General features: G+C 40.3%; 2 protein-coding genes across 3 annotated transcripts in view; one reads left to right on the top strand and one right to left on the bottom strand.

The window, feature by feature from the left end:
• Positions 1-549: 549 nt before the first annotated feature.
• atf5b (activating transcription factor 5b) lies at positions 550-5,006 on the bottom strand. 2 transcript variants are annotated; one of them, XM_037774848.1, is made up of 4 exons: positions 4,765-5,006; positions 3,882-4,103; positions 2,344-3,526; positions 550-1,731 (listed from the first exon to the last, which is right to left on the bottom strand). In XM_037774848.1, exons 2-4 carry the CDS (start codon positions 4,018-4,020, stop codon positions 1,545-1,547), a joined length of 1,509 nt encoding a protein of 502 aa, XP_037630776.1. In that variant the 5' UTR covers positions 4,021-4,103; positions 4,765-5,006; the 3' UTR covers positions 550-1,544. The 2 variants fall into 2 exon arrangements, with proteins under 2 accessions (XP_037630776.1, XP_037630777.1); XM_037774849.1 differs by lacking the exons at positions 3,882-4,103; positions 4,765-5,006 and adding an exon at positions 3,735-3,834.
• Positions 5,007-25,417: 20,411 nt separating this feature from the next.
• Positions 25,418-25,751, top strand: part of LOC119491138 (alpha-2-macroglobulin) — a 41,759-nt gene continuing 41,425 nt past the window's right edge. Inside the window, 1 exon segment of the mRNA XM_037774836.1 lies at positions 25,418-25,716. Within this exon segment, the coding sequence (XP_037630764.1) occupies positions 25,463-25,716 (254 nt within the window). The 5' untranslated portion in view covers positions 25,418-25,462.

Here is a 25,751-nt window from a genome sequence, read left to right as displayed (position 1 = left end):
TGATAAACAGGTTGTTTTGTTGCAGAACGAACCCCAGGTGTCAATCAAAAAGCCCGCCGCCTTGTTGTGCTGCCGTCCAGTGGTGAATCCTGGGAAATAACTTGACTGCATTGCAGCCAAAAAAAGAGGGCTGGAACCGGCAGTTAAGGGGCAGGGCAGCGAATAGATGGGGAGGGGCAGAGTGGCTTTTCTTCTGAATCTCTTCTCTAAATCTCTTCTTCATCCCCACCCTCTTCTTCTCATTCTCTGTGTGTGTTTGCTGTTCTGGGTGCAGTTCATGACATTTTTCGCTGCAAGGCGTTTTTAAATGGCTGCAGAATGAATGCATGCAGTGAAAAACAGTCCAAAAGGCAGAGATCAATGATACTACATAACTGGTTTTATTTGGCTGTAATTTTACCTGATGTATAATTTCCTGACATTGACATTGATTATTATTATTATTATTATTATCAATATTATTATTAATATTATTAATAAAAAGGACCTGAATTTCAGATACATCAAATTGATCAATTGAAAAAACAAAATTCCCATGAAGTCGTACCGTTACCCAACAACGATTTATTGTTGCGTCAACAGGTGATTGTTTGTTCGCAAAAATACAGCCGAGAGAGAAGAGAAAGGAAAAACAAAAAAAAAGCCAGTGAATGTTTCTGTGTTTCTCAAGAGTGGAAAAAACAAAAACCTGAGCGTGAAATCACACCGGCAGTGGAGGGGAACTCAGGGGAAAGTCGCCAGCTGATGAGAAGAATAAAGTCAACTCAGTTGGATTGACGCGGTGGAGATCTTGAAGCCATGCAGTTAACAGAATATTGCCTTCAAATAACACTCGCAACATGCTTTTTTCCAAAATCAAACATGCATTGGGTATTTCAGTGGGGTAAAAGAAGTGTAAATACTCAACAATTTTTAGCAATACACATGTCCTAAATGTCTCTGGTGATGAATATTTGTAGAGCATGTTACACACTTTTTTTTTTTCTTCCAGCAATCCCTTTATTCAGTTTATAAAGCAAAAAAAAGATAAATGAACATTATTAAGTAAAAAATAAAATATGAAATAAAATATATATTTAGCATGGATCTGCCTCGATGCTGCCACAAAAAAAAAAAACACAAGCAAATTCCATCACTAACTACTAAATTCAGAGAGCATTTTGTAAACGATCAATCATCGCGAGCGCAGACTCGGTCGTCACAAAGGCTGCGAGTGCAGTTCGGATCACAGTGGTCACGGACAAGTTCAGCAATCTCCTCTAGGAGCCACCTCACTAAGGCTTGTTATAGTTTTAGTCACCCATTTGGAAACTTCTCCTTTTCCTTTTTTTTTTTTTATAGGAAAGGTGTGTTTTTGTTCGGCCATCCTTCTTGTGTATTTTTTTTTTTTTTTTAGAAAAGAACTACCAAAATCATGCAACTACCATTTCATTCCCGTGAGACAAAAACCAGTTGGTGCTCTTGACTTTTGATTCTTCTCTTGGTGCTGGTTGGGAGTTTTTTTTGGAGGTGAGGTCAGCGTGGGCGTTTTTCTTTTTTTCTTTTTAGGCACTGCCATCCTGTTTGAGCCGCTGACTGCGCGCCTTGTAGACCTCGATCAGTAAATCTTTGACGTACTGGATCTCTCGCTCCACCGACTCCGCCTTGTCACGAAGCTCCCGGTTCTGCCCCTCGAGGCCGTGCAGCTCCTCCTCCAGAGAGTCCAGCTCCGCCCTCTTACGCAGCCTGTACCTGCAACACAAGGGACCGTGTTTGGTTGGTTTTTTTTACAGGGTTTCTTTTTTTTTTGCTGCCTTGCATCTTTATTAATGTGTCAAGTGAGCAGTGACCTTTGAGCTACATCGGGTGGATTACTCACACAGCTCAGACACCCCTCCCCTGAGATAACATGACGTGCTGTTTATTTCACACGGCCGATCAGTTTCTTCTTTTTTTCTAAACCGACTGACATTATTTTTCTACGTTATGTCCCTGTTTGCACAGATGTGAATGACACAGACGAACCAGACTTATAGAAATGGTTAGGTGGGGCTGAATTTGGCAGGCAGTGAGGGACTTTCCATTTCCCTCCTACACTCTGCAGGACATTTAAAGCAAGTGGGGAAGCTGGTTTTATGTAACACTCTTGTCATGTTAGAGTTGCAAAGCGAAACAACAAGTATTCAGATATCATCAATTAATTGATACGCTTAAAAAAACATGAATATAATCAGTAATGATCCACTGCAAAATAAAAAAAAAACACTTTTAACTAAGACTCATTTTCAGATGTTTAGGAGGCATGCTTTTTAAAAAAGAGAGTAAGAAGAGAAAATATAAAAATATAGTAACTTAGTTGTTTACCTGTGAGCAGCAGTTTTGTTCTGGTCTCTCTTCTTCTGCTTCCTCTCTCCGGTGCCGCCTTCCATAGGAACGGCGCCCATCACGAGAGGCGGTTTGGCGTTGCAGGGCTCATCCTTTAGCCTCTGGCGGTGGATGGGGGCGCCCATCAGCGTCCCCTCGTCCTCCCCTCTGGACAGACATTCGTAGCTTTGGTCTGCAAGGCATTCTGGATAGAGGTAGTGGCCATGTTGGGGCTCTACAGCCTGTGCTTGTGACGGCTGATCTAGGTCACCTATAAAGCTATGGTAAGGCTCTGTGTTGGCCATGGACTGGTGGAAGTAGCCGTCGCCGGGCACCATTGTCTCTTGGGGAATACTTCCAGAAAGTCCTCCATCTTTACTGCAGTGCAAGACCTCGAGCCCCGTGCTGTCGTAACTTACATTAACCTTCACATTGTGCATTAACTGTCCATCTCGCTTGTGGTGGCCGTCGTACGAGCCGCCCAGACAAAAACCTCGCGCAATCTCTTCGCTGCAAAACATTCCTTCTGAAAAACAATAACTCTCCTCTTCCTTCAACGATAAAGCACATTCTCTCACCTTCTTGACGCTCCCGAAGCTGTTCTTGCTCACCGTCTTCAGCGTGGAGTAGTGGTTCACAGACAACTCCGTGCTTCCTGAGTAACTTCCCCTCGAGCCCCACGTATCAAGTCCAACTTCCTCCCCGACTTTCACTGCCTCGCTGATGATTCTTCGCCCATTGTTGTGGTGGTAGCGGTGATGGTAGTTGTACGGCGCTGGTCGCGCGATTTTGGTTCTGCCGATGGGACCGCCACAGAAGCTGGCCAGGTCCAGTTCCCCTGTTGCCAAGGTAACAACCACAGGGCTGGTTTCTGATTGGCTGGTCCCATACGAGCCATAGGGTAACTGATAATAAGACTGGGAGCCCATGGCTTGAGCACCCTTGTCACATTTTGAGGATTTCTCCAACTTGTTTGTTGTGGATGTGGACTCGGAGCGGAAGTAGTCCTCCAGCTGAGCCAGCTCCTCCTGCAGTAGAGAGGTCATGACCTCCAGATCCGAGGGCACCTTGACATCATGTTCTAACGGCGAGGGTGGAAGGGATGAGCTGGGAGAAGATTCGGTCGTCGACACAAACGAAGACAAATCAACTTTTTCCGTCATCCAATCTGAGTGACCATCACCTATGAAAAATCAAAAGTAAATCATATAATCAGTAAAGCAATCCATTTTTTTCATTCAGCAGTTTGTGTAGAATAACTGAAATGAAAAATTACAAATTCAGGAAAAAAATCTTAAATCACGCAAGGTGGAGAGGATAAATGTAAAAAAAAAAAAAAATTAAGCTTAAATAAAAGCAATACATCCAAAAAATCCAAGTGAACAACTAACCGATCATCTGAAAATGATTGAACAGCATCGTCTGCATTCGATAAATATCCACTTAGCTGTACTCACTGTACGACATTAGCCCCGTGCTGCACTGCGGCTCCGACCTCGGGATGTGGAAAAATAAAAAAGCGTCTTGGCAAAACTCACCAATTAAGTGCTGCCTCTCCGCTGGCTCCGCCCCCGTCCTTGGCCGTGATTGGCTGCGGCTAGCCTGTCGGAGAGGGGGAGCGCCGAGCTCGCCTGTGGAAATGGGAGGAATTTTCCTGCGAAGGATCGATGCCGCCATTGTGTCGTCTGCTTCGATTAAATTGTTCAAAAGCACAAACCGTGCACTGGGTGGATGAAAGAATTGTGGAAACACCTGAAGACCTGTTGTTCGGAGAAAAAAAAAAAAAAAAATTAAGAAAATAAACAATTGTGACATTTCTTTATTTAGCCTTTAAATTACCCTATTTCATCCTCTAAAGCACTTAATAATGACCCAAAATATGAAATCAATAATTATAATGAATATCTGAAAAAGAAAAACACAAAATAAATGTATTTTAAAAGTTTAAAGTCACTTTTCTATTCACCTGTAACCTCATGCAATGGGTTGATTTATGTCACAACAATGTTATTATCAAGCAATAACATGACAGAAACAATAAAACATGGGAAAATAATAAATAAAATGTATAAAAAGACTTTTACATTACTTCAATAACATAATTACACATTTAAACATACAAATACAATTTAGAAAGTTATTTTCCAGAATGTAAGTTGCACTCAAAAGTATATGAAGAAGCAGTTAAATTAAATAAATTCACCTTTATTACACCATGTCACATAACTTTGGACATGGACACTTTAAAATAGTAATAATGGCTAAAATAGTCCTATAAATAAGGTAAATTAACAGCTGAATTGAGCATTCTGTGTCATAATAGTTTAAACAGTGTTTAAAACTGGTTTGTTAATAATAAACATAATTATCTGAACTTTCTCTGTCTGTTCCTCTAGAAAGCCAGAGAGCAGCTGGACTTACCCCATAGTTTCTGAATAGTCTTGTAGTGCGCTGCAGGAGCAAAGCACGCGGATCTTTACGGTAACAGAAGAGGACAGTTTCAGGTTTAAAAAGCCATATTTTCCCCCTTTAGATAGTCAGGGACTCTTCATCTGGCGCTATTTCCACCAACAGACTTGCAGACAGAAAGTTTTTAAATCCGCTACTTCTGCAACTCCTAATGCCCGGACCGGATCACAGCAGGACGAGATCAATCCGCAGCTTTTACAGAGTTCACCCCGGCCGTTACGTCATGAACCTGGGGGACTTTCCCATTACTACCCAGAGACCAGCAGCAAAGCACACACTCTCCTGTTTTATTCCATTTATTGTAAACACTTTTATTGTGTTATTAGTATTTATTATGATTTTATACATCTAACCTGAATTTATTCTTTTTTTCTATTTTATTTTATGTATGGGAATAATAACATATATAATAAATGCCATATATTTAAAAGTACATAGATGCCAGAAAATATAAAAAAATAATTTTGTTATTGAAATTAATACATGAGTAGTGCCCTGCTGGAAAAAGATTATATCAAATTATATCAAAAATATATAATAAAGTACAGACATTTAAAAGTATATTTCTACTTTGTTTAGATACCAGAAAATATTAAAAAATAATGTAGTTATTGAAATTAATAAATGAGTAGTGCCCTGCTGGAAAATAAATTATATAAAATTATATAAAAAATATATAATAAATTACATACATTTAAAAGTACATATCTACTTTGTTTAGAATGCCAGAAAATATATTAAATACATAATTTAGTTATTGAAACTAATACATGAGTAGTGCCCTGCTGGAAAAAAAAAAAAAAAAGTCCTTGACCGAAAAACATGGACATCAGCCTTACCTAACACTCCAGTCATATTAAAAACAATTTTAAAAAAAGATTAAAAACACCTAAACACACTTCTAAAACAGAAACATCGTGGAGAGTTGAGGGATATCATTCAGCAGACGGTTTGAGCCGGCACTAGTTTCCGTAGCGCCGCGGCGGAAGGACACGATGTTGCAGTTCGAAGGTGTAACTTTAGTTGCAGCCCTGTTGCATCAGATCCGCAGGGGATTCGCTGAGCGCTGTAACAATGTGGCCACACCATTGGTTTATCTGGGGGAACTTTTTCTTATTCCTATTGGCCTGCCATCGGTCTTCCACTGATTGCTAATCATTACACATCAGCAGCGACCTGGGACTGGTTCACTGTGAGTTACAACCAGTGATGTGTGCTGGGAGGAAACCATGACCTCCAGCTGGGAGCATAAAACCACATAAACAGACACTTAAAATCAATTACAACCACAGATTTGTATACTTTTCTGTATGATCTCCTCTTTTAGCACCACTTCCATCAGTTTGTGCTACTTGCTGTCTGTTGAATTGACTCCAGAAATATTCTCAGTGTGAACTAAAACATTTACTTACACCTCCATACCATTATTGACACACAGTAGGCTACACCTGAACTGAATGGACTGTAGTGCTGTGCAATATGCTGCCTTCCACTGTGTAATTGTCTGAAATATATTAATTATTTCTTTTTTTTTAATATTTTTGAGAGTTACAAGTTCTTTTAACATGGTCATGGAGCATATATACTGTATATTTGTATTCTGGGGGTATTGTTCCTATGCAGAGGGTAGTTTATTTATTGTCTACACTGAGGGCGTTTTATATGTCAATAATTTATTCATGTATTGTGTTGAGTTGAATGTGCTACTTATTTTGTACTGTAATTACCTTGTGTCTTTTCTACCTTTTTTCTTTTCTTAAAGCTGACTCGGTGTAAACTGTTCGGAATTCCAATGTACTTTGGTGCAAATGGCAAATAAAACTCTTGAATCTTGAAATACTTTGCAAGCTAAAGTCCCTTCATCAAACTTTTGTATGTGTGTAATAAAGTTTACCACTTTATGTTAGTGCACTTTGTGATGATTATCAATATTTCAGACATACATACACAGGTCATAGAAGTTAGTTGGATGTTTCTGCAACCACGGTCACTTTTGAATCTCCCAAATAAATAAAATCTATGAATTTATATTTTAACCATCAGAGTATGTAATACATACATATAAACAGGTATACAACATGTCATATGGTGGTTAAGATTTTAATCTTATTTTTTTTATGGTTTTCATCACTTGTTCTTATTAAATGTCCTTACCGTAACAATAAAATAATGTTAATTTTATACATTTTGCTTTTTTAATGTCTATAGTGTTTTTTAATTAATTTTCATCAAGCTTTGTGTATCATTGTAAATACTGATATAAAAAAATATTTTCTCTACACCCTGAGAAATTTGGACAGTAACCATAGATGTCAGTCTTCATACACAAAAAAATATATAAAATATGTTGTGCTTTATGACAGATATTGCAATTCTAATGTCTAACGTTAGCTATGACTCTTAAAATCTAATATACATGAATTCAACAGTGATATTAAGTTATTTTTTAAATGTAGTTCAAAATACTCAATCACTAAACTGTATGGTGAGGACACACAATAAAGACTTCAGAAGAAAAGATGATCTTGAGGGTCACCTATGTGGGCGGCCCAACCTGTCATCCATGTAATCACCTGTTAATTTCTGTTTCCATAGAAACTAGATTTGAATAAAACTTTTATTATGGCATTTGTTCAGTGTCGCGGTAAGGACTCAGAAGCTTGTGACAGGCGCATTTAGATGAAAAAATAATGACATAAATGATTTGTAAACAAAAGAAAATCATTTGAATGTAGTGTAAAGTAATATGTATATGAAACAATTCAATTTTACATATTTCAACGACCACAGTTGTGGGACATGAAGAAAAGTGGTGTTTGGACCCATAAAATGCTTCATAAAGTTTATTAAATCACATTATTTAGCAATGATTTTTTAATGTCAAGATGGGTAATAACACTGTTTATCAAGCATTGCACTGAAAATGTTTTCATTGCCGGAACTTTAAATTGCCCATAGTTGCAGAAACACCCAGTTATTGTTAAGGTGGAATCCAGATTTTTCAAGGGGAGCAATATAACGTGAACAGGGTAGAAAATTGAAATAATAGATATCACCATGAAACTTCTGCAGTTGATTACTGACATTAAGACAAGTTTTCTGAAATGTTATGTTTAAATATCAAATATGTGCAAATTTGAATACGTGTCCAGAACAGAAATGTGAACATTAGATGAAGCAGGTTCAAAATGATTGTTTCATTTTGTTGACATATTAGAGTCAAAGGTTTCTACTGAAGGAATTTTGGATATCTCTTTTTATCACTCCATAAGTCGGAAAATACTGTCAACAGACATAAAACGCCCATTTTCGTCATGTTTTAAGGAATAAAATGTTCTATAAATTACGGTATGAATTATATATGAACAAACGCCTCTGTAAAAAATCTTCAGAATATAGATAGGAATGAAACTGGAAAGTTTGGTGTAGGTAAGTGCTACTGAAGTGGAGATTTCTGGCTCAGAGTCTGAGAGAAAAAACAGCCTTTAAAGATACGGATTGTAAAATTCCATACATTTTGCAAGACACAGGGTGAATAGGCTCAAAAATATGATAAAATAAATGTAACTAATAGATATCACCATGAAACCTCCCCAGTTGATTACTGACTTTCTCTTTACTGAGTTTTCTGAAATGTTGTTTTAATAGGCAAATGAGGCATTATCTTATGCAAACTTCTGAAACAAATAGACAACGTGCAGTAAAATAAACACCTAAATGTGGATGTTTTCTTTCCACTAGACTTAAAGAAGACATGTTATGTACTGTAAGCAAAACAGCTCAAAATCTCAAGCGCATGAAAAACAATGTTTTTGCCTGTATAGTGAAACTATAACTATAATGATAGTTGAGCCGAGGAGAAAACAAGCTGATTGCTGTTTTGTTATGAGGTAATGACTAACACAATGTGTTCCTTCATCAGATATATATTAGTCTTTAAATTTAGGATATACTTTATTAGTCCCCATAGGTTAAATTCCCCCTCTGCACTGACCCATCCGAACGATTGAGGAGCATATTTTTACCTTTTTACTGTATAACTTTCATGTTTTTTGTGGAGCGTAGAAATGGAGAAGAGACCGAACACAGAGAGAATACTCAAACTCCACACAGACAGGAGGCAGACAGCCCCCCCACCCCGCACACACACACACACACACACACACACACACACACACACACACACATTTGAAATGCTGTATTTCAAAATGAAAATGGCATTAGAAGTAATAAGAGTTCAAACATTTAGAGAGGTTATATACACTCTTTGACACTCAAAGATAAAGAAAGTCACCCGCGCCACCTGTTACAGCTGAAATGGAACAACATCTGAGCTCGTTTGTGATAAAGCTGCCACAACCGTTCACAATATATGCTGCTGATTCAAGTGTCAGACTCAGAATTATTCAAACCCACATTATTTCATAAGGTAATCCATTGTTGTGAAGGAGGTTAAATAACGCTCCAAACTTACGCTAAATTTTGGTGATTATTTATGGCCATTTTCAAAGGGGTCCCTTGACCTCTGACCTCAAGATATGTGAATGAAAATGGGTTCTATGGGTACCCACGAGTCACCCCTTTACAGACATGCCCACTTTATGATAATCACATGCAGTTTGGGGCAAGTCATAGTCAAGTCAGCACACTGACACACTGACAGCTGTTGTTGCCTGTTGGGCTGCAGTTTGCCATGTTATGATTTGAGCATATTTTTTTATGCTAAATGCAGTACCTGTGAGGGTTTCTGGACAATATCTGTCATTGTTTTGTGTTGTTACTTGATTTACAGTAATAAATATGTACATACATTTGCAAATCTCCCTTTAAGATACATTTTGAACAGAAAAAATGTGCTATTGATTTGCGATTAATCTCAATAATTATGGACAATCATGCGATTAATCGCGATTAAATATTTTATATATATATATACATTTTATATTCACACACATTCAATGATTTAAAAAAAAAATGTTTTTCATTTACACTGAAATGTGTAAATAGATATTTTGGCTTATAATAATATAGAGTTTGTAAATTGTCCACCTCACTGCAATGATCTTTAAAGTTGGATATATTATATTCATTTATTTATTTATTCAGTCACTGAGTGTTCCAGAGTTAGATAGCTACCCTACATTTCATCAGCAGTCCCTGGGCAGATGTTATAATTCACGCAGGGGTACAGAGAATAAACTTTGCATCATTCATGTTTATTGATGTATTTGTCAACAACTACAACTCCTACTGTGGACGCCCATAAGGGGAGGCTGCTGTATTAACAAATAATGGATGACAATATACTAAAACACACCTATAACATCGACAAATACTGTACTCTTAAAAATGTCCTTATATATACTTACAACTACAAAATATGAAATGTTTATACATAACGTATATATATGATAACTAGTGGGGTTAATGTAAAGTGTTCCCCATAATGTTGTGTGTGTTAGTCTGTCACATACACACAGAATGTGCTTCACCGTACACCGTTTCACCTGCCACTTCACACTCTGATGCCGTTATATAAATCTCTCTCTCTCACAACAACATCATTATCATTTAACAGGCTCCTCAGAACACCACCTTCATTTAATCATGAGGTTTAATGAACCGTAGAAAAACAGTACATCTGCCACAAGTGCAAGCGTAAAAAATGTAAAGACATGTAAGTTAATTACACGACACGACGTAGATGTTTTTTTGTTCGTTTTAATATATAGCCGGTTGTCTCTTCCAGTTGCTGGAGGACAGATTTTGATGCCAAATACAGTAAAACAGACAGACCATCAGGTCCAGTTTACAGACAGCGGCAATGAAACGGCTGCTCTCTGGTGACAGCAATTTAAACAAAAATGAAATGTGTTAATGTGTCTGATAATCCCTCTGTAATGTAAGAACGAATGTGCGTTATACCACAACAGCTTTTCTGTTATCACACATATTTAAAGGATAACTTTGGTATTTTTCAACCTGGACCCTATATTCCCATGTTTTTGTGTCCAACTGACTAATAGTGTCAGTTAAACTGGTCCAGTATTGAGGGAGAGCGCTGTAGGCGGCAGCTGCTCACGGGCTGCAATGTAATCCTATTGGGGCAAGCTGGCACCGTCATTTATGTCCATTTAAGGTGCTTGTTTTTGCCATTACAGGCTCTGATTGTTATTATAAGTGTCTGACAACATTATGGAAAGAGTCTCGCTCGAGGAGAAGTCTCGTTCTGAAATCTGGCGAGCTGACGTGTTTGCCAGAAGACAACGGTGGAATAGTGGAATACATCCATGGTGGAAACGCGAGTGTTTGTTGTGTTGTAGTACAGAAAGCGTATCTTACTGTTATCTAAAGATTTCCAATGTCACGGCTGGATATTTAGATGATTCCGACGATGTGGATGAGATCTTTGAATTTGATGGCGGCCCGTATTTATTTGAGCCAGAGTATAACCTGTAGGGATATTCAGATTTCACAACGAGACTTCTCCTTGAGCGTGACTTGGACGCAATAACAAACACACCGGATCAAGCGAAAGGTAAGAAAAAGGTTTTATTTCTCTGTAGGGTCCTTTCCATAATGTTATCAGACACCTTTAAAACCAATCTGAGCCTGTCAGTGGCAAAAACAAGCACTTTTAGTGGACGTAACGTTACATTGACGCTGCTCACTTGCCCTCGCAGCTTGCTTCACTGCTGCTGGTTACAGCGTTCTCCCTCAATACTGGACCAATTTCAGAAATTGTTATCCCCATTAGTCTCTTAAGCTTTGAAAATGTTGTACACTGTACATTCTGATTGTCAGCCATGACCTGAGTGCTCACACTGTATGTGTAAAATAGAAAAAAAAAAAACATGGTCCCGTCAGCTCCTGCGAGCCGTTCTGGCTGTTGACAGTTGTCAATAAAGATTGGTTTGAAAGCTCCGAGGCAGGTAGAGTTTGTTTGCTAGCAGTGGTCTGTACTGGACACAATGCTAACAAGACAGAAACATGATGCGTTGATCATCTGTGCCATCCTGTCCTATCAAAAATATAGAATATCGCAATATTATGTTTTGTGATACTGTATCAATTCTCAAAAACACTGAATTGATTTTTAATGAATAGTTTACATGCAAAGATTAACTCAGTCAGTACTTTATTTCATTTGCAAATATATGCACCTTCTCAATGTACAGTATGTGCCCTCTCAAAGTAGTGCTATGATGTTGGATGTTACAGGGACTGTGATAAATACAAATGCAGATTCCACTGTTCTGATTGCATAAAAAAAAAATTACTGTTAGAAAAAAGGCACTGACGTTGGAGAATCGGCTCGTTGCTCTGCTTCAACTGTGCAAGAGCCTGTGGACGGCCGACCAAAATTTCTGACATGTAAATTAAATTAATCCAACCGCCTGAAGGCCGGTCAGGAGGAGTTAATCCAACTGTACACTGTACGGCAAACAGCGCCCGACGAAGCTGAAATTTTGGTTTGACTCTAAAACTCGGGCCAGAAACGGGCTGAAATGGTACAGTGTATGCCCAGCTTTAGACACAGAAACATGGGGAAACAGGGTCCGGGTTGAAAAATACCAACGTTAACCTTTAATGTCTCTTTCCCCATGCAGGCTGTCACTGTTTGTGTTCCTCGTCCCTGACCTCTGCAGGCTGTAGTGTGACAGGTGCTGCAGGATGTGTGGCAGTCGGACAGGCTGGCCCTCATTAGTAAAACCAGTACGACTCTGCATGGCTCCCTGGCTGGGGCTCCTCTGCCTATCCTCTGCCTCCCCGACGAACCAAAAGCTGATTGAAGCAGCCAGGTCTTCTTGTTGCTATAGTAATAGGCAACACTGGCTCACCCCTCTCTCGAAAAACATGTTTTTTGGCATCCCTGTAGCCGTGGGTTTTTTTTTACGGCCTCCCCCTCAGAGCTCTTTATGCCCCCATTGTTTACAGTGTTCGCCTTGCTATTTTTGCAGACGGTGCAGTTTTTTATTATGCATGATGCACCTCTTTAGTCGCGCATGAATTTGTAATCATCCTAGGTCGCGGGGATCAGGAAAAAGTTGTGGTGCTACGTGCAATGCCCGTGCAAGAATGTTACACTTCATCTCTTTTATAACCTCTAACAAATCATCAAATTATTAGGATCAGTTATATCAATAGCACATTTTATTCACACATTCCAATGTCTTCCTAACAGCAAATTTAAGATTTAAGAGTACACGGGGAAATAAAAAACACTCATTTAAAATTATTAACTCGTTCATATTTCAATTATAATTGCCTACATGTTAAAAACATTTGATGAAATAAAATATAAATATTAGCATCTGAATAGTTAGTAATATCTCAGTGACCTTGGCATAAAAATAACATATTCTATTTGATGTGAACCTCCCGTACTGTATACTGTATATTTACAGTAGAGTCCACAGATTTCAGTGTTGTGTGCAATAGTGGATGAATTCCTTAACTTGCAGGCTTTTTCTGTATTGCGGCAAAAACGATTGCCTGCTTTTTGTGCAGTATTGCCCTCCATCTGTCCGTTTGTACTGTACAACCATACAGGAGCCCTCTCCAGCAGTGCATCGTGGGATGGGAAGAGCCTCCTTCAAAGACGAAGGCGGCCATGCACTCCTCTACTATGGCACGTTGGTATCAGTTACACCATAATTTCATCACCGGCAGCTCCCTGTGAATCCCGCTTACATTAACTTTTTACAGGGATTGGCAACGCAGACGCAGAGACGCATGGCAGTGCCAGCACTTGAACCCGTTTAGATTTAGCCTCCCATTCAATAGTTGGTCTCAACATATTGTTATTTGTTGATGAAGTGGTGTATTTGTATGAGCAAAATGGTGTGAATTGTGAAGAATCCCTGCAGTTACAGTGGGATTACATTGAGAGAAAAAGGCGAGGGGGGGATTAAAAAAACAAGAGGATGGGGGAGACTTCAAAGTGGCAAAGTATGCAGTGTGGCTGTGTTTGAATGATGGCTGGCGTATTGTTTTGATAAGTGTTCCCTGAGGAGAACATGAGAGGGAGCGTGTCACTTTCTCCTCTCATCTCCGCGAAAAGGGAGCCGGGCACCGAGGGGAACGTCAAAAACCAGCCATAATTACAGCATTCATACAACAATACTGCAGAGCGGCTGGTTCACACTCACACACACAACAGCCCAAACACACACACACACACGGCACAAATGCAAATGAATTAATTTGCTTTAAACATGAAGCTAAATGAACATGTTAGACCCTGAGATGGTGATGATAATGCCGGCGCACAGGGAGCAAGGAAGAATATCAAATGTAGACAATTGAATCCGATCCCCACGACACACACGCATCTGCTTTCATCCCTGATCATTGTGAGTTTATCAGTCACTGTTAACTGCTTTGTTCTCAGACAAAACACAACGTTAAATACACTGTAAATTCACATATTTGTTTACAAAGGGTCTGATGTAATTAAAATAAGGATCATGAATAAAGATGAGTTAATTAACCCATTAATTTGGCCATGAATCTCTTTAGGATGATGAAGTGATGATTACTATAGTGGGTCTCATTATGAGATCTGTTTTATTGTTTTGACTTATTTCACAGATTTTGAAGATTTAAAGACTGGAAACAAATGTGCTACCTTTAACACATTAAATAGCTGATCAAAATGTGACATCTGCAGTAAAATAGTGTTATTCTTAAACAGTTTCACATTGAGATTTAGAGCAACTGAAAGTGAAACACTCTTCACTCAACGGCAATAAATTTAAATATTCAAACAAAACGACGAGAGAAAGGACACACAGCCTGACCACAGCAGCAATATTATTCAACATACTGTATACTATACTGTTAATATTGGTCCCCAACCTAAGGGTCTGGACCCACACAAGGGGTCATGAGTGTAAAACTTTAACATTAGGCCTTTACGTTGTGTTTGCTAAATACAAATTACAAAAAGCAACATGAATAAAGATGAGTTGGACTTATTTCACAGATCATTGAAGGTCATTGTTTTTTTAAATAAATGATCAAAATGTGACATTTATTCAAAAAGCAAACTAATGTGTTTATTTCTCTCTTTTTTTTGTAACTGCAGTAAAATAATGTTATTAATAACAGCTTCACGCTGAGATTTAGAGCAACTGAAAGTGAAACACACTTTATTCAACGCCAACAAATAAATTAAAATATTCAGGCAACGTGAGTGGAGAGAAGGAGCCCTGACCACAGCAGCAATATTATTCAACATATACTATACTGTTAATTCACTGTCAGTTTACTGGTCCCCAACCTAAAGGTCCCTCCCACAAGGGGTCGTGAGATGAATACTGAGGGGAGGAAATAAGACAAATAAATGCGGCTGCATGTACATATACTGTATATGTATATATACATAAATGTTTTACTTCTTTTCCAGAATCTTTGCTTTGTCTTGTGAAGGATTGCATCGTTTTATCTCTTCAGGCCTCAAAGAAGTGCCAAAATAAAACAGTCTAATAGGGTGGAAAAAATATTTTCTATTCAGCTGCTCACAACTCAAAGATGTGCACTCTGTGACGAGCGGTTGCATGTAGACACTGCTTTGTATTAGGGGGTTACAAGCAAGTCAAATCAATTTTATTTATATTTATAGTCACAATTTGGATGAATTCGGATGAGGATAAAAATTGTATTTAATGGGGGGGAGCAGGAGTTCCTCGTACACTGTTGAACAGAACACATTTTAAGGGAAAATTTTAATTAAATTCCATAGAAATGAGCACTTTACTGAGAGTGGAGGGAAAGCTTTTTAAAGCATCAAATTTAATAATTATCAGTACTGTTGCATGTCGTACCCTTCTCTCTCTCTCTCTCTCTTTCTCTCTCTCTCTCTACTGCCACTATCAAAATAAAAGCAAAATGCCAAAAACACACTGTTAAAAAGAAGGAAAAAAAATCTGAACTGACCTTCAAAATAAAACGGTCAAAACCTGCTGACACAAACTTGAATGGATGATAGGAACATAAACACACACACACACACACACACACACACAGAGTCTTATGTTGTGTATTAAGTTAGACACACGTATGTGGACAGGTGAGGAGGTTTATTGACTGAGACAGGCCGTCCACCAGTGTCAATGGACTGAGGGGGAAAACTGTTAAATTACATTATTTCTTTCATTGCAGGAATACTGATTCTATCATTATATTTATTAAAGCTCACATTCTAAAAGTGTACTTGAGTTTTCTAGCAGGATCACACAGCAGAGCAGATGAGTTTACATCCAGAGAAACCCACATTACTAGATTACTGTTGTCTTTCTCAGGGTGTTCCACCGCAGTCTCTCGTAACGATGTTGTGGTTGGGGGAGAGTGTACCAAGCCCGTCCCAGCGATTTCAAGTCATTGTGGTCTCATTACAGCAGGCTGTTGGTAATCCTCTGCCTTTGATCTGGGAGCTGAAGGGAGCTGTGTTTTACTGTAGTTTAAACAATGTTCTCCCTGCTCCCTCAGCACCTCCACCAGGAGCCCTGTGGTAGCTGAGGAGCCACAGCCACGAGACGTGAGCAGGAGGGAGTAACGGGAAGCTGGAGGGGGTTGGGTTGTTTTTCAGCTGAACGCAGGTGAGACGGAAGCACAGATGGACGTTTGTTGGTGGTGCGTAAGTGAATCTGAGGTGAACCAGAAGGAGACTCATTCCACCAACGGGCTCAGATGGAGCGTGCGTTTCAATTCAAGTCAAATCAGAATACTTTATTCATGCCCCTCTGAGAGCCACAATAAGCCTGTTTTTATATATTTTTAGGGGAGTACAGGGGAGTATTTAGGGGGGGAGATAGCAGGTCAGCAGTAGATGTCACATAGAAGTGGTGTACATCATCTGAAAGCTGGGAGCCTGGAGATTAATTTGAGATGCAGCTCAACGCTGTGTGTCAAATTGTTCTAGTCATAAATCAAAAATAAACATGAATTAATTAATGAATTAACTACAATAAATTGTGATTGTGTATAAGGGTTTAGAACATTATGATAGAAATTTATGATGGCCATTCCCATGCTCTATTATGGCTCATAAATTGTTGCAGCAATTTACCATCTGTTACACAGATTTGGAGCTAAATTTAACCATGTTTTACCACTTGAGAATTGATAAAAATGATCAATAATCCCTCCAAAATACCACATTAAGACACCAAGACCTTGAGGAACACACCAAAGAAAAAGCCATGTTGTGATTTGGTATTGAATTGGATTAAGGTGAGGGATGTAAACCAACAAATAAGTGAAAAGGTTAGTATATTTTCATTAAAACTGCTAAATTTGAAGACATTCGCTCTTGAGATAACGCTTTCATGCAAATGGGACGGACGTAAGGTCACAGTAACCTTGACCTTTGACAACCAAAATCTAATCAGTTCATCCTTGAGTCCAAGTGGACGTTCGTGCCAAATTTGCTCGAAACGTGTCGCTCACAAAACCATTGTTTTCCTATGGTACGGTGCTGCTGGCGTCCAGTCTTTTCTTGCACCACCAGTCACGTTTTTTTTAGACGCGCATATAAGTCAAAGCATTCTCAACTTTTCGGCACGAGGCACGGAGTCGCACCGCTCGTCAATGTCACACTTGTCCCAGGCAGCCAATCGAACCAAGCAAGAGGCAGGCTTTACTACTTTACTGTTTTCTTCCTCTTATTTTGATGCCAGTAGATGTGGCTAGCTAGCTAGCTAGTTAGGAGAGCTACAGAGTAGGTACCCTTTCTCTAGTTGTAAAAAAACAAGAACGGCCAAAATGCCGGTCTTGAGGCTTCAAAACGGCATTCCATAAACTAATGGTTGACGTCACAGTGACTATGTCCACTTCTTATATACAGTCTATGCTGCAACCATAAGGTAGGCCTATAGAAAGTTTTTAAACAGCGGTGCAATGAAGATTGTTTTGCATCTGATCATGTTCGTAGAGAAAATTAAAAGTCAAAAGTTAGCATAAAGACTGGAAACAGCCTGGCTCATTCCAAAAGTTAAAAAAGAGAGGACTCATGAAGCCACTGCTATCGGTCATGATCTACTGTAGAAAAGGTAAGAAATGACCCCCCCTGTAAAACTACAACTTGTTATACTCTTCAGTTTTTGTACGTATTAAACAAAGAAGATAAAATAGGTTACTTAGTGAGCTTTAAAGGTGTTGGTAGGCAGATTTTGTATCATCTTGAACAGAACCAGGTTAGCTGTTCCCCCCTATTTCCTGTATTTATGGTAAGCTAAGCTAAGTAGCTGCTGATTGATGATAGCTTCATATTGAACAACGAGATATGACAGTTGCCTGCTGGGGGTAAAAAATGAGCAGATGCGAGTAGTTGTGTTGTGGTGTTTCTATACATCAGCAGCTCCACTGGGCTTTCACCATGGATGCTGATGTCATCATCCCAGACAAACCGACCAATCGGGAACAAGCAGTTGCAACAATAAACAACAATTGCAACATGAATTGTTACAGTGTTTTTTCTTTATGAAAAACATTGTAATACTTCTGCATTGAATGTCAATATTTTGTTATTGCTTACATCAACCTCTAACTCTGCATTTTACACACCTTTTTTGCAAGCTGTCAAAAGGCATTCTGGGAAATGTAATGTATAAGCATTATTTTCTTAAAACACAAACTCAGCTGGAGCTGTAAGATTATTTCAACTGGTTTCTAATATAGCTGAAGGTGAATGATGAAAAAAAAAAACGTGTTCATCTTGTTCATCTGTTCATCATGAGTAAGACAGGTCTTACTCATTCTTATTTCATGATACACTCATTTCTAGGAATGACACAAGTTGATTTCTATTCATTACATTGCAGATTTTTTCAAAGTAGTTTTAAAAAAATAAGGTTTTTTAGCCAAACAAGCAGTGTGGCTTTAGGGATGGCAATGTCGGTCTGTCTGTCTGTTGGTCGGTCAATTTCAGACAAAAATGTCTCAACTATTGGATAGATTGCCATGAAGTTTTACAGAAGACATTCATGTTACCCAGAGGATGACTCATCTCTTTGATGACCAAAGTGATTGACCTGACATTTGTGGTGAAATATCTTTACAACTTCTGGATGGTCACATTTGCTTCAGACATTTATGTCCCCAACAGCACGGATTGTAATAACTTAAGGGATCCCCTAACCTTTCATCCAGCACCATCATCAGGTCAAAGTATTCATTTGTCCAATACTTTGGTTTCATGACCAAATACCTGCAAAACTAATAACATTCCCATCAGCCTTGGCTGTAGGCTACTTTGTGTTTAGTGCTGATTATGAAATGGTGAACATGGTAAACATCATACCTACTTAGCATCTGCATGTTAGCATTTTCATTGTGAACATGTTAGCATGCTGACGCTAGCATTTAGCTTAAAGCACCGTTGCTTGGTGAGCATGGTAAATATCAGCTGCTAAACATCAGCATGCTAGTATTGTCACTTTGAGCATGTTAGCATGCTGATGTTAGCAATACCTCAAAGCCCGTCTGTGCAGCCTCACAGAGCCGCTAGCATGGCTGTTGACTCTTGTTAGGAATTAATTAAGGTAAGAAACGATACAGTACCTAGTTAAAAAAGTTTGAAGCTGACCTTTGTGTGTGATCAGCCCCTAAAAATGTCTTGTTCAGCGTTCGGTTGTACTTAGCTCCACCCTCTCGTATCACTTCTGGTTGCAAAAAACAAGATGGCCACAGCCAAAATGCCAGTCTCGAGGCTTCAAAACAGCAGTCCATAAACCAGCAGTCCACAAACCAGCAGTCCACAAACCAGCAGTCCACAAACCAATGGTTGATGTCAGGATGACTACGTTGCGGTTAATATTAGCTGCTATAAACATCAACATGTTAGCATTGTCACTTTGAGCATGTAATCAAAGCCCGTCTGTGCAGCCTGGTAAGAAATGATACAGTACTTAGTTAAAAAGGTTTGAAGCGGTCGGGCCTATAGTGACGCATCTCTGTGTGATCAGCCCCTAAAAATATCTTGCTCAGCGTTTGGTTGTACTTAGCTTCACCTTCTCGTATCACTTCTGGTTGCAAAAAAACAAGATGGCGATATCCAAAATGCCAGTCTCGAGGCTTCAAAACGACGATGTTAGCATTTACTTCAAAGCCCCCCTGTGCAGCCTCACAGAGTAGCGTGACTGTTGACTCTTGTTAGGAATTAATTATGGTAAGAAATGATACAGTACTTAGTTAAAAAAAACTTAGTTGACACAGTAAGATGAAAATGATTCTGCAGTGAGTAAAGTGGTCACAAACAATTAATTTATCAGAAAATTGGCTACAATTTAAAATTAAAACAAATAAGTCTTCAAAAACTACCTGGATTATGTTGGATGTAACGAAATGGAGATAAAAAAATGTAAGAGTATCACAGGGGGAACATAAGTCACACAAAGCATTCTAAAGCTAAAAGGCTGTGTCCGGGTCTCTGCAGCACCCATGGGACTCTTGAAACAAACCAATGCGGTGCTTAATAAACCTCTAGAAACTGCACAGCCAAAAAGAACTGAGGGAACCAAAGAAAGCCAGCTCTCTGCTATATCCACCACCTGAAGCTCAACATATCCCTGCTCAAGCTCTGTACACACACTTGCGCAAACACACACAACCCCGTGGATTTTGTTATACCAATATGGGAATCATACAGTCTGATATGTCCTCACTGACAAAAATTCTCTGGGATTGTGCTCATCGCCGGCTCATGTAGCGCCGCCGTGCGCTTCTGTTTGTCCCTGATCTTCAACATTTTGGTAGAAGTGTGGATTCCAATAAAGGCTTGTTAAACAACAGATTTCATTCTCCGACTCAAGAGGGCCCTGCATGGCCCAGAGGCGTAAGCTGCTCCTTTGAACATCTAAATCCCCATGCAGCGCCTGACTTCCCTTTGTTATTCGCTGGTGGATGTTCCTTCACTGTTTTTCCGTGTGTACTATCGCTCTGGAAAGGCTCCAGTGGACCGTGTAGAGGGAGCTTTTAGCTGTAAAAGATCATCTCATTGAGATCATCAAGCCCCAGTTAATTGAACTTTTATGTGCTATCTTTGTAGGAGCACAGGGGTGAACATATTGTATTAATAAAGAATTCATCAGCCAGAGATGGGGAGCCGGATTTAATAAGCCCCTCCCTGGATTGGAGATGAGAGACATGAAACAAACAGTCGGCTCTCAGCCCGAATGTCTGCTGCCCTCTCCTGCCTGCTGCTGTGAACACACACACGCACACACACACACACACGCCTCAAACGCAGTATGCAGTTCTCTTAAAACATCCATGGACTGGTTGGTCTGGGCATATAATAAAGCTGCCACATGAGGGTACATACTGTAAGCCCCGTTTCCACCGCAGGAACTTTCCCCCGGAACTAATAATCTTTTGAGGAACTCATTGCGTTTGGATCGCAGGGACCAGGGTCTAAATTAAGTTCTAGGGACATTTTGTGGGGCCTTTATACCCCCCAGAAAGGCCCTGCGCGGGGGGGTAGTACTTTCTGAAAGCACCAGAACTTTCGGGGTGGAGTTTGCAGGATGACTATCGCTGATTGGTGAAACAAACACACACACACACAGCACTGCTGCTTTAACTCGTGTTCCGCTTCTTTCATAAAACAAGGAAGTACTCTAGTTTTGATTTAGAACCATTTTAGGAAGCCTAATTTTACTTTACGAAAGTAAAGTTAGGCTCTGCTGTTGGCCTCCCGACTCTTAAAGAAAATAGAAGGAGATAAAAAAGAGATAAAAAAGAGAAAGAGAGACAGCGTGGCGGTGCTGTGAACGAGAGAAAGAAAAGTTATTTCCTCACTGTTTCGCGGCGGTTACATTCTAAAGCACAAATAAATAACCATCAAAGACTCAACAGATGATTTACTGTGGAGGTAGACCCTTTTAGTTTAATTGTCCTACTCTGCATTTCATTCATTACATCCAACGTGCATCAGTAAATATATGCAGCAGTAAATATCGTCGCTGTGAGACTAAACCTAACCTTTATTTTTTTCAATGTTTTTTTTTTTTTTTAGATGAAAGAGGCGGACACACTGAACTGCAGGCTGCAGAGTGTATTTACTGCTGTGACCATCAGCAGCCCCTCGTCCCACGTCATGTTGCTTTTTCATACGTCAGCGGATTAATTTGCTTCATATTCGCAGGTCTTTAGACCGCGGTGGAAGGAACCTTTTAGTTCCTACGAAAGTAGTTCCAGGGAGTAAAAGTCCTGGGAACTGTTGGTGGAAACCCAGGCTATACAGTGCACAGGCTCTAGAGGGGGCCAATAGGGGCCCCAGTCAGTTGAGGCACCTATTGACCCCCCTGACATAACATGTTAATCTGGCCATGCAACCTTGATGCATTCAGATCTGAATCTAAATGAGTAGCTTTATTGTCCGAGTAAGTTTCAAACACTTTGATGGTTTCCAGTAGCTCCCTATGTATCAAATATGAATCAATATTCTGTTACTGTAATGCCTATTTCTTTCCTCAAATGTTTTCAGAAACATCTTGTAGTGTACTGTTTAGCTGAAAGTTTGTGACCCGGCAGCCATGTTGAGACCAGTTGAAGAAATACCAAGCACCGCCCACCAGCCGGAGCACAGCCAAAAGCAACGCTCCATAGGAATGCTCTCTCTCTGAAATGACCTGTGATTGGCCAAAGTCTCCCATCATGAGCTAGATTTTCTAAAGCCTGAAAACAGAGCCATGAGGAAGTGCAGAAGTCTAGTTTTCTCTCAGAACACTTGAATTACAATATGCTGAGAGGTAATTATGGAATGTTTGCCTACTGCAGGTTTAACCTGAACCCACACCTGTAGGCTACTTGATAAATGTGAGCAACAACCTGAGATCTGAAACTCTGTGGGATCAGTGGTGAAAAGTTGAAGAACTGAAAACTGGTGGACCAAGTGGGAAAATACTCAATTACAAGAAAAATGCTGCAATTTCAAACTAAGAGTAAACACGTAGGAGTAATGTAATGTACTCAAGTGGACAAAGTAAACACAGAAGATTAGACTTTAGTCTCAGTGTGTAAAGAGACCTTGAATCTCCAGTTTTGTGGATTGTTGTGCTTTCAGATCTTTGAGGGGGAACAGGGAGAAGATAGGAAGGAAAGAAAGAAAGAAAATGACAGAATAGATGTTAAAACAGGCGTATTTGAACAATTACCCATGAACGTATAGAAGCTATTGCCAATGGTATTTGGACTGCCCTAAAGCCACCATTGAAGTCATACGATTAGCTCATAAACTGCTGTTAATGGCCGACTTGATTACTCTGAATTGCTGCTACAGAGGCCTAAGCACTCGTCTTCTTCGTTATGCTCCATTATGTCCCGGATAATCTCCCCAGTGGACATATAAAGTGGTAATCTTGACTCTTGAGTACTACCTTGCACCCAGACCCCAGATTAAAATTTCATGCACTTTATTTGCCCTGAAGAATGTTTCTTAACCTCTGCCATTACTGAGACAGAACCTCTCAGACAAACAAGTGCAGCGCTGTGGGTAAATCTGATTCCAGTAGAAGAATAGTGCTGCACGCAGTCAGTAGAACCAAAGACTGCAATAGCTACTGTACATTGTTATAATTCCTGTTCCATTCAGTCATATCTTTGATTGATTTTTTCAAGAGGAAAGATCAAAAGCAGGAGGAGACAAAAGATAAAAGAAGATAAAAGAGGAGCTGGAGGAGAGACTGTCACCGTGTCACCTCCAGGATAGAGGCAAACCCTGAAATGAATGGAAAAACTCAACACAATACACTTTCAGCACTTGCCCCTATCTGTTGCAGGTTTCTGAAGAAGTCAGACCACGCCATGTCCTTGTTGTGGAAATGAATATCTCTACTGATCTGTATGCTTACTCTTGCCGTCGCTGGGGAATGAACAGAGGGAGTGTGGCAGGTCAGTCAGAGAGAAGATTTTTAATATCCTTGCAAGAAATTCCCCTCATGTTTACCCTCTCCTGTTTCTCAGAGGGTGATGGGCCTCATCTGAGTTGTCCTTGACACACAATTGTCAGATTACTCAGCTCGCTGTGTGTTTATAGCTGCAGTGGGTAGAAATGGAGCAAATTTAAAAAAAGTTTATCCAGTTCTCTTTATACATCCTTGGTTTGATCGGAGTTTGCAATTTATTGATAGCCGGCTCTTATAGGCGGCAGCTGGACGGCAGATGGAGGACACAGAGTCACATGATATATTTTTTTTCAGATTACCTGTCTCATGCACTATTGTCAGGATATAGTGACCGTTTTATAAAAATATTTTTTTTTAAATCATATTTGCTCCATTACTACCCACTGCAGCTTTAAAGCGACTGTTTGTAACTTCTTACACGTATAAATCAATCTGGGTCGGTGTCCCATGTGCACTCGTGTGTGGCTACGCTGTTCAGACAAGACTCCAACACAAACTACACGGAAGCACCAAAGTTATATCTAGTGAAGCCCGTCTTGCAAAACAGTGTTTGCCGTGGTCGGAGGACACGGGGGAGACCATAGCTTTGGTCTCCAGGACCGGAGTCTCTGCTGTACTCTGCTCCTCTGCCTGCCTGCCTTCACTCAGCTCGCTCCACCTCACATGCATGCGCGCTCACTACACACTGCAGAAGAGTTAGTTTAGCTCTGAGAATATCTAGTGAATGTACAGTGGACGTTTGTGCAGAAATAACTGCTGCAGCTCCTCCAGACCAACAGAGGTTTCCCGTGTCTTGTGAAGTGACGGGGCTCCGCAGCGAGAAACGTTATCGTCTCCGACCGGGTGCCGGTGTCACCCTCCGACCGCGGTCGGGAGGCTGAAGCAGGAAAAGCCAACACTAGGATCAGCAGTGATTCATGGAGAGACCTTCGTCTGGTCAGCTAACATTACTGCCAAGCAGGTGAAATATAGAGTGATATTGTGGTTTTAGCTGACGTGTGTCGCCTCACTGTTTTGAGCGATGCTCGTTCATGTCTATTTAGAGTGAGAACAAGCGCAAGCCCGATGCTGACTTTCGTTGACTTAACGGCCACAGGTGTCGCTGTTAACAAGCATTTCTGATTCTTACAAACAGTCCCTTTAAGTGGGCCTACATACCCATATTTGGTCAAACTAAGCCCCAGATTGCTTTTTTTTTAGCTGATTTAGTACTAGAGGTGTTTGCATTGTGCATGGACAAAGTCTGGACTGTGACATGTATGATTATGAAAGTCAATATAGATTTTGCATAGTGGAGGAATGCAGGGGGGGGGGGGGGGGGGCTCTGTGGAGCCACTCAGGGCCCCACAACAGACATCTTCTATCTTAGAAGAAGTGGTATATCTCTCATCAATACTCAATAAACAGTCTGTGTGTTGCTCAACATTGTTGAAACTGCATGGTCATCATGTCTGTATAGGCTCTTGCACTTTCCCAACCAACCACCCACTCTTTTTCACCCCCTTACTCACTCACTGGGTTGTGGACTTTTCTCAAATTCCTCAGAAACTGGAGGAGTGCAGTGTTGGCAGCAGCCAGCCAAACAGTGATTCAACTTTTGGGAAGTAAAACTCTTTGGGGAATAGGGAGGAGGCTGCGAAGGTCCAACGGATTTGGAGGGGAGTGACTCCAGAGGGAGGAGGAGGTGGTGGTGGTGGAGGTTTTGGGGATGTTATAAACAGCAAACCACCGCCCTCCCTATGAGCAACTTGTCCTGCACATCCCCCTGTCCTCCGCCGCCTCTCTCTCTGACTCCTCCGGCCCGCAGTTGGGGGAACAGGCTGGAAGCACGCCCTCTGGTCCGCGCGAGTTCGAGTCCCGCTGCTGCTGCTCGCTGTTGCGCACCGACTCTCTCGCGCTCTGCAGACATGATGGCACCTGTCCTCCAAATGTTTGGTGTCGTCATCGCATCAGCGCTCCTGCTAACCGTGACATCGGTCAAACTCAGTGACAAGTAAGTAAAACAAACGCGTTTTTCTTCAACAAACT

This window comes from Sebastes umbrosus, chromosome 7, assembly GCF_015220745.1.
Source record: "Sebastes umbrosus isolate fSebUmb1 chromosome 7, fSebUmb1.pri, whole genome shotgun sequence".
In the NCBI taxonomy this organism is placed as follows: Eukaryota; Metazoa; Chordata; class Actinopteri; order Perciformes; family Sebastidae; genus Sebastes; species Sebastes umbrosus.
Note: the sequence above shows the minus strand (reverse complement) of the source record. Positions and strands in the feature narration are given on the sequence as shown.

Excerpts from the sequence above, each read along its gene's own strand:
- atf5b (XM_037774848.1), bottom strand. The coding sequence starts at position 4,020 with ATGGCGGCATCGATCCTTCGCAGGAAAATTCCTCCCATTTCCACAGGC. Across the intron at positions 3,527-3,881 it reads GGAGAGGCAGCACTTAATTG|GTGATGGTCACTCAGATTGG; the intron begins GTGAGTTTTGCC and ends GATTTTTCATAG. Across the intron at positions 1,732-2,343 it reads AACAAAACTGCTGCTCACAG|GTACAGGCTGCGTAAGAGGG; the intron begins GTAAACAACTAA and ends CTTGTGTTGCAG.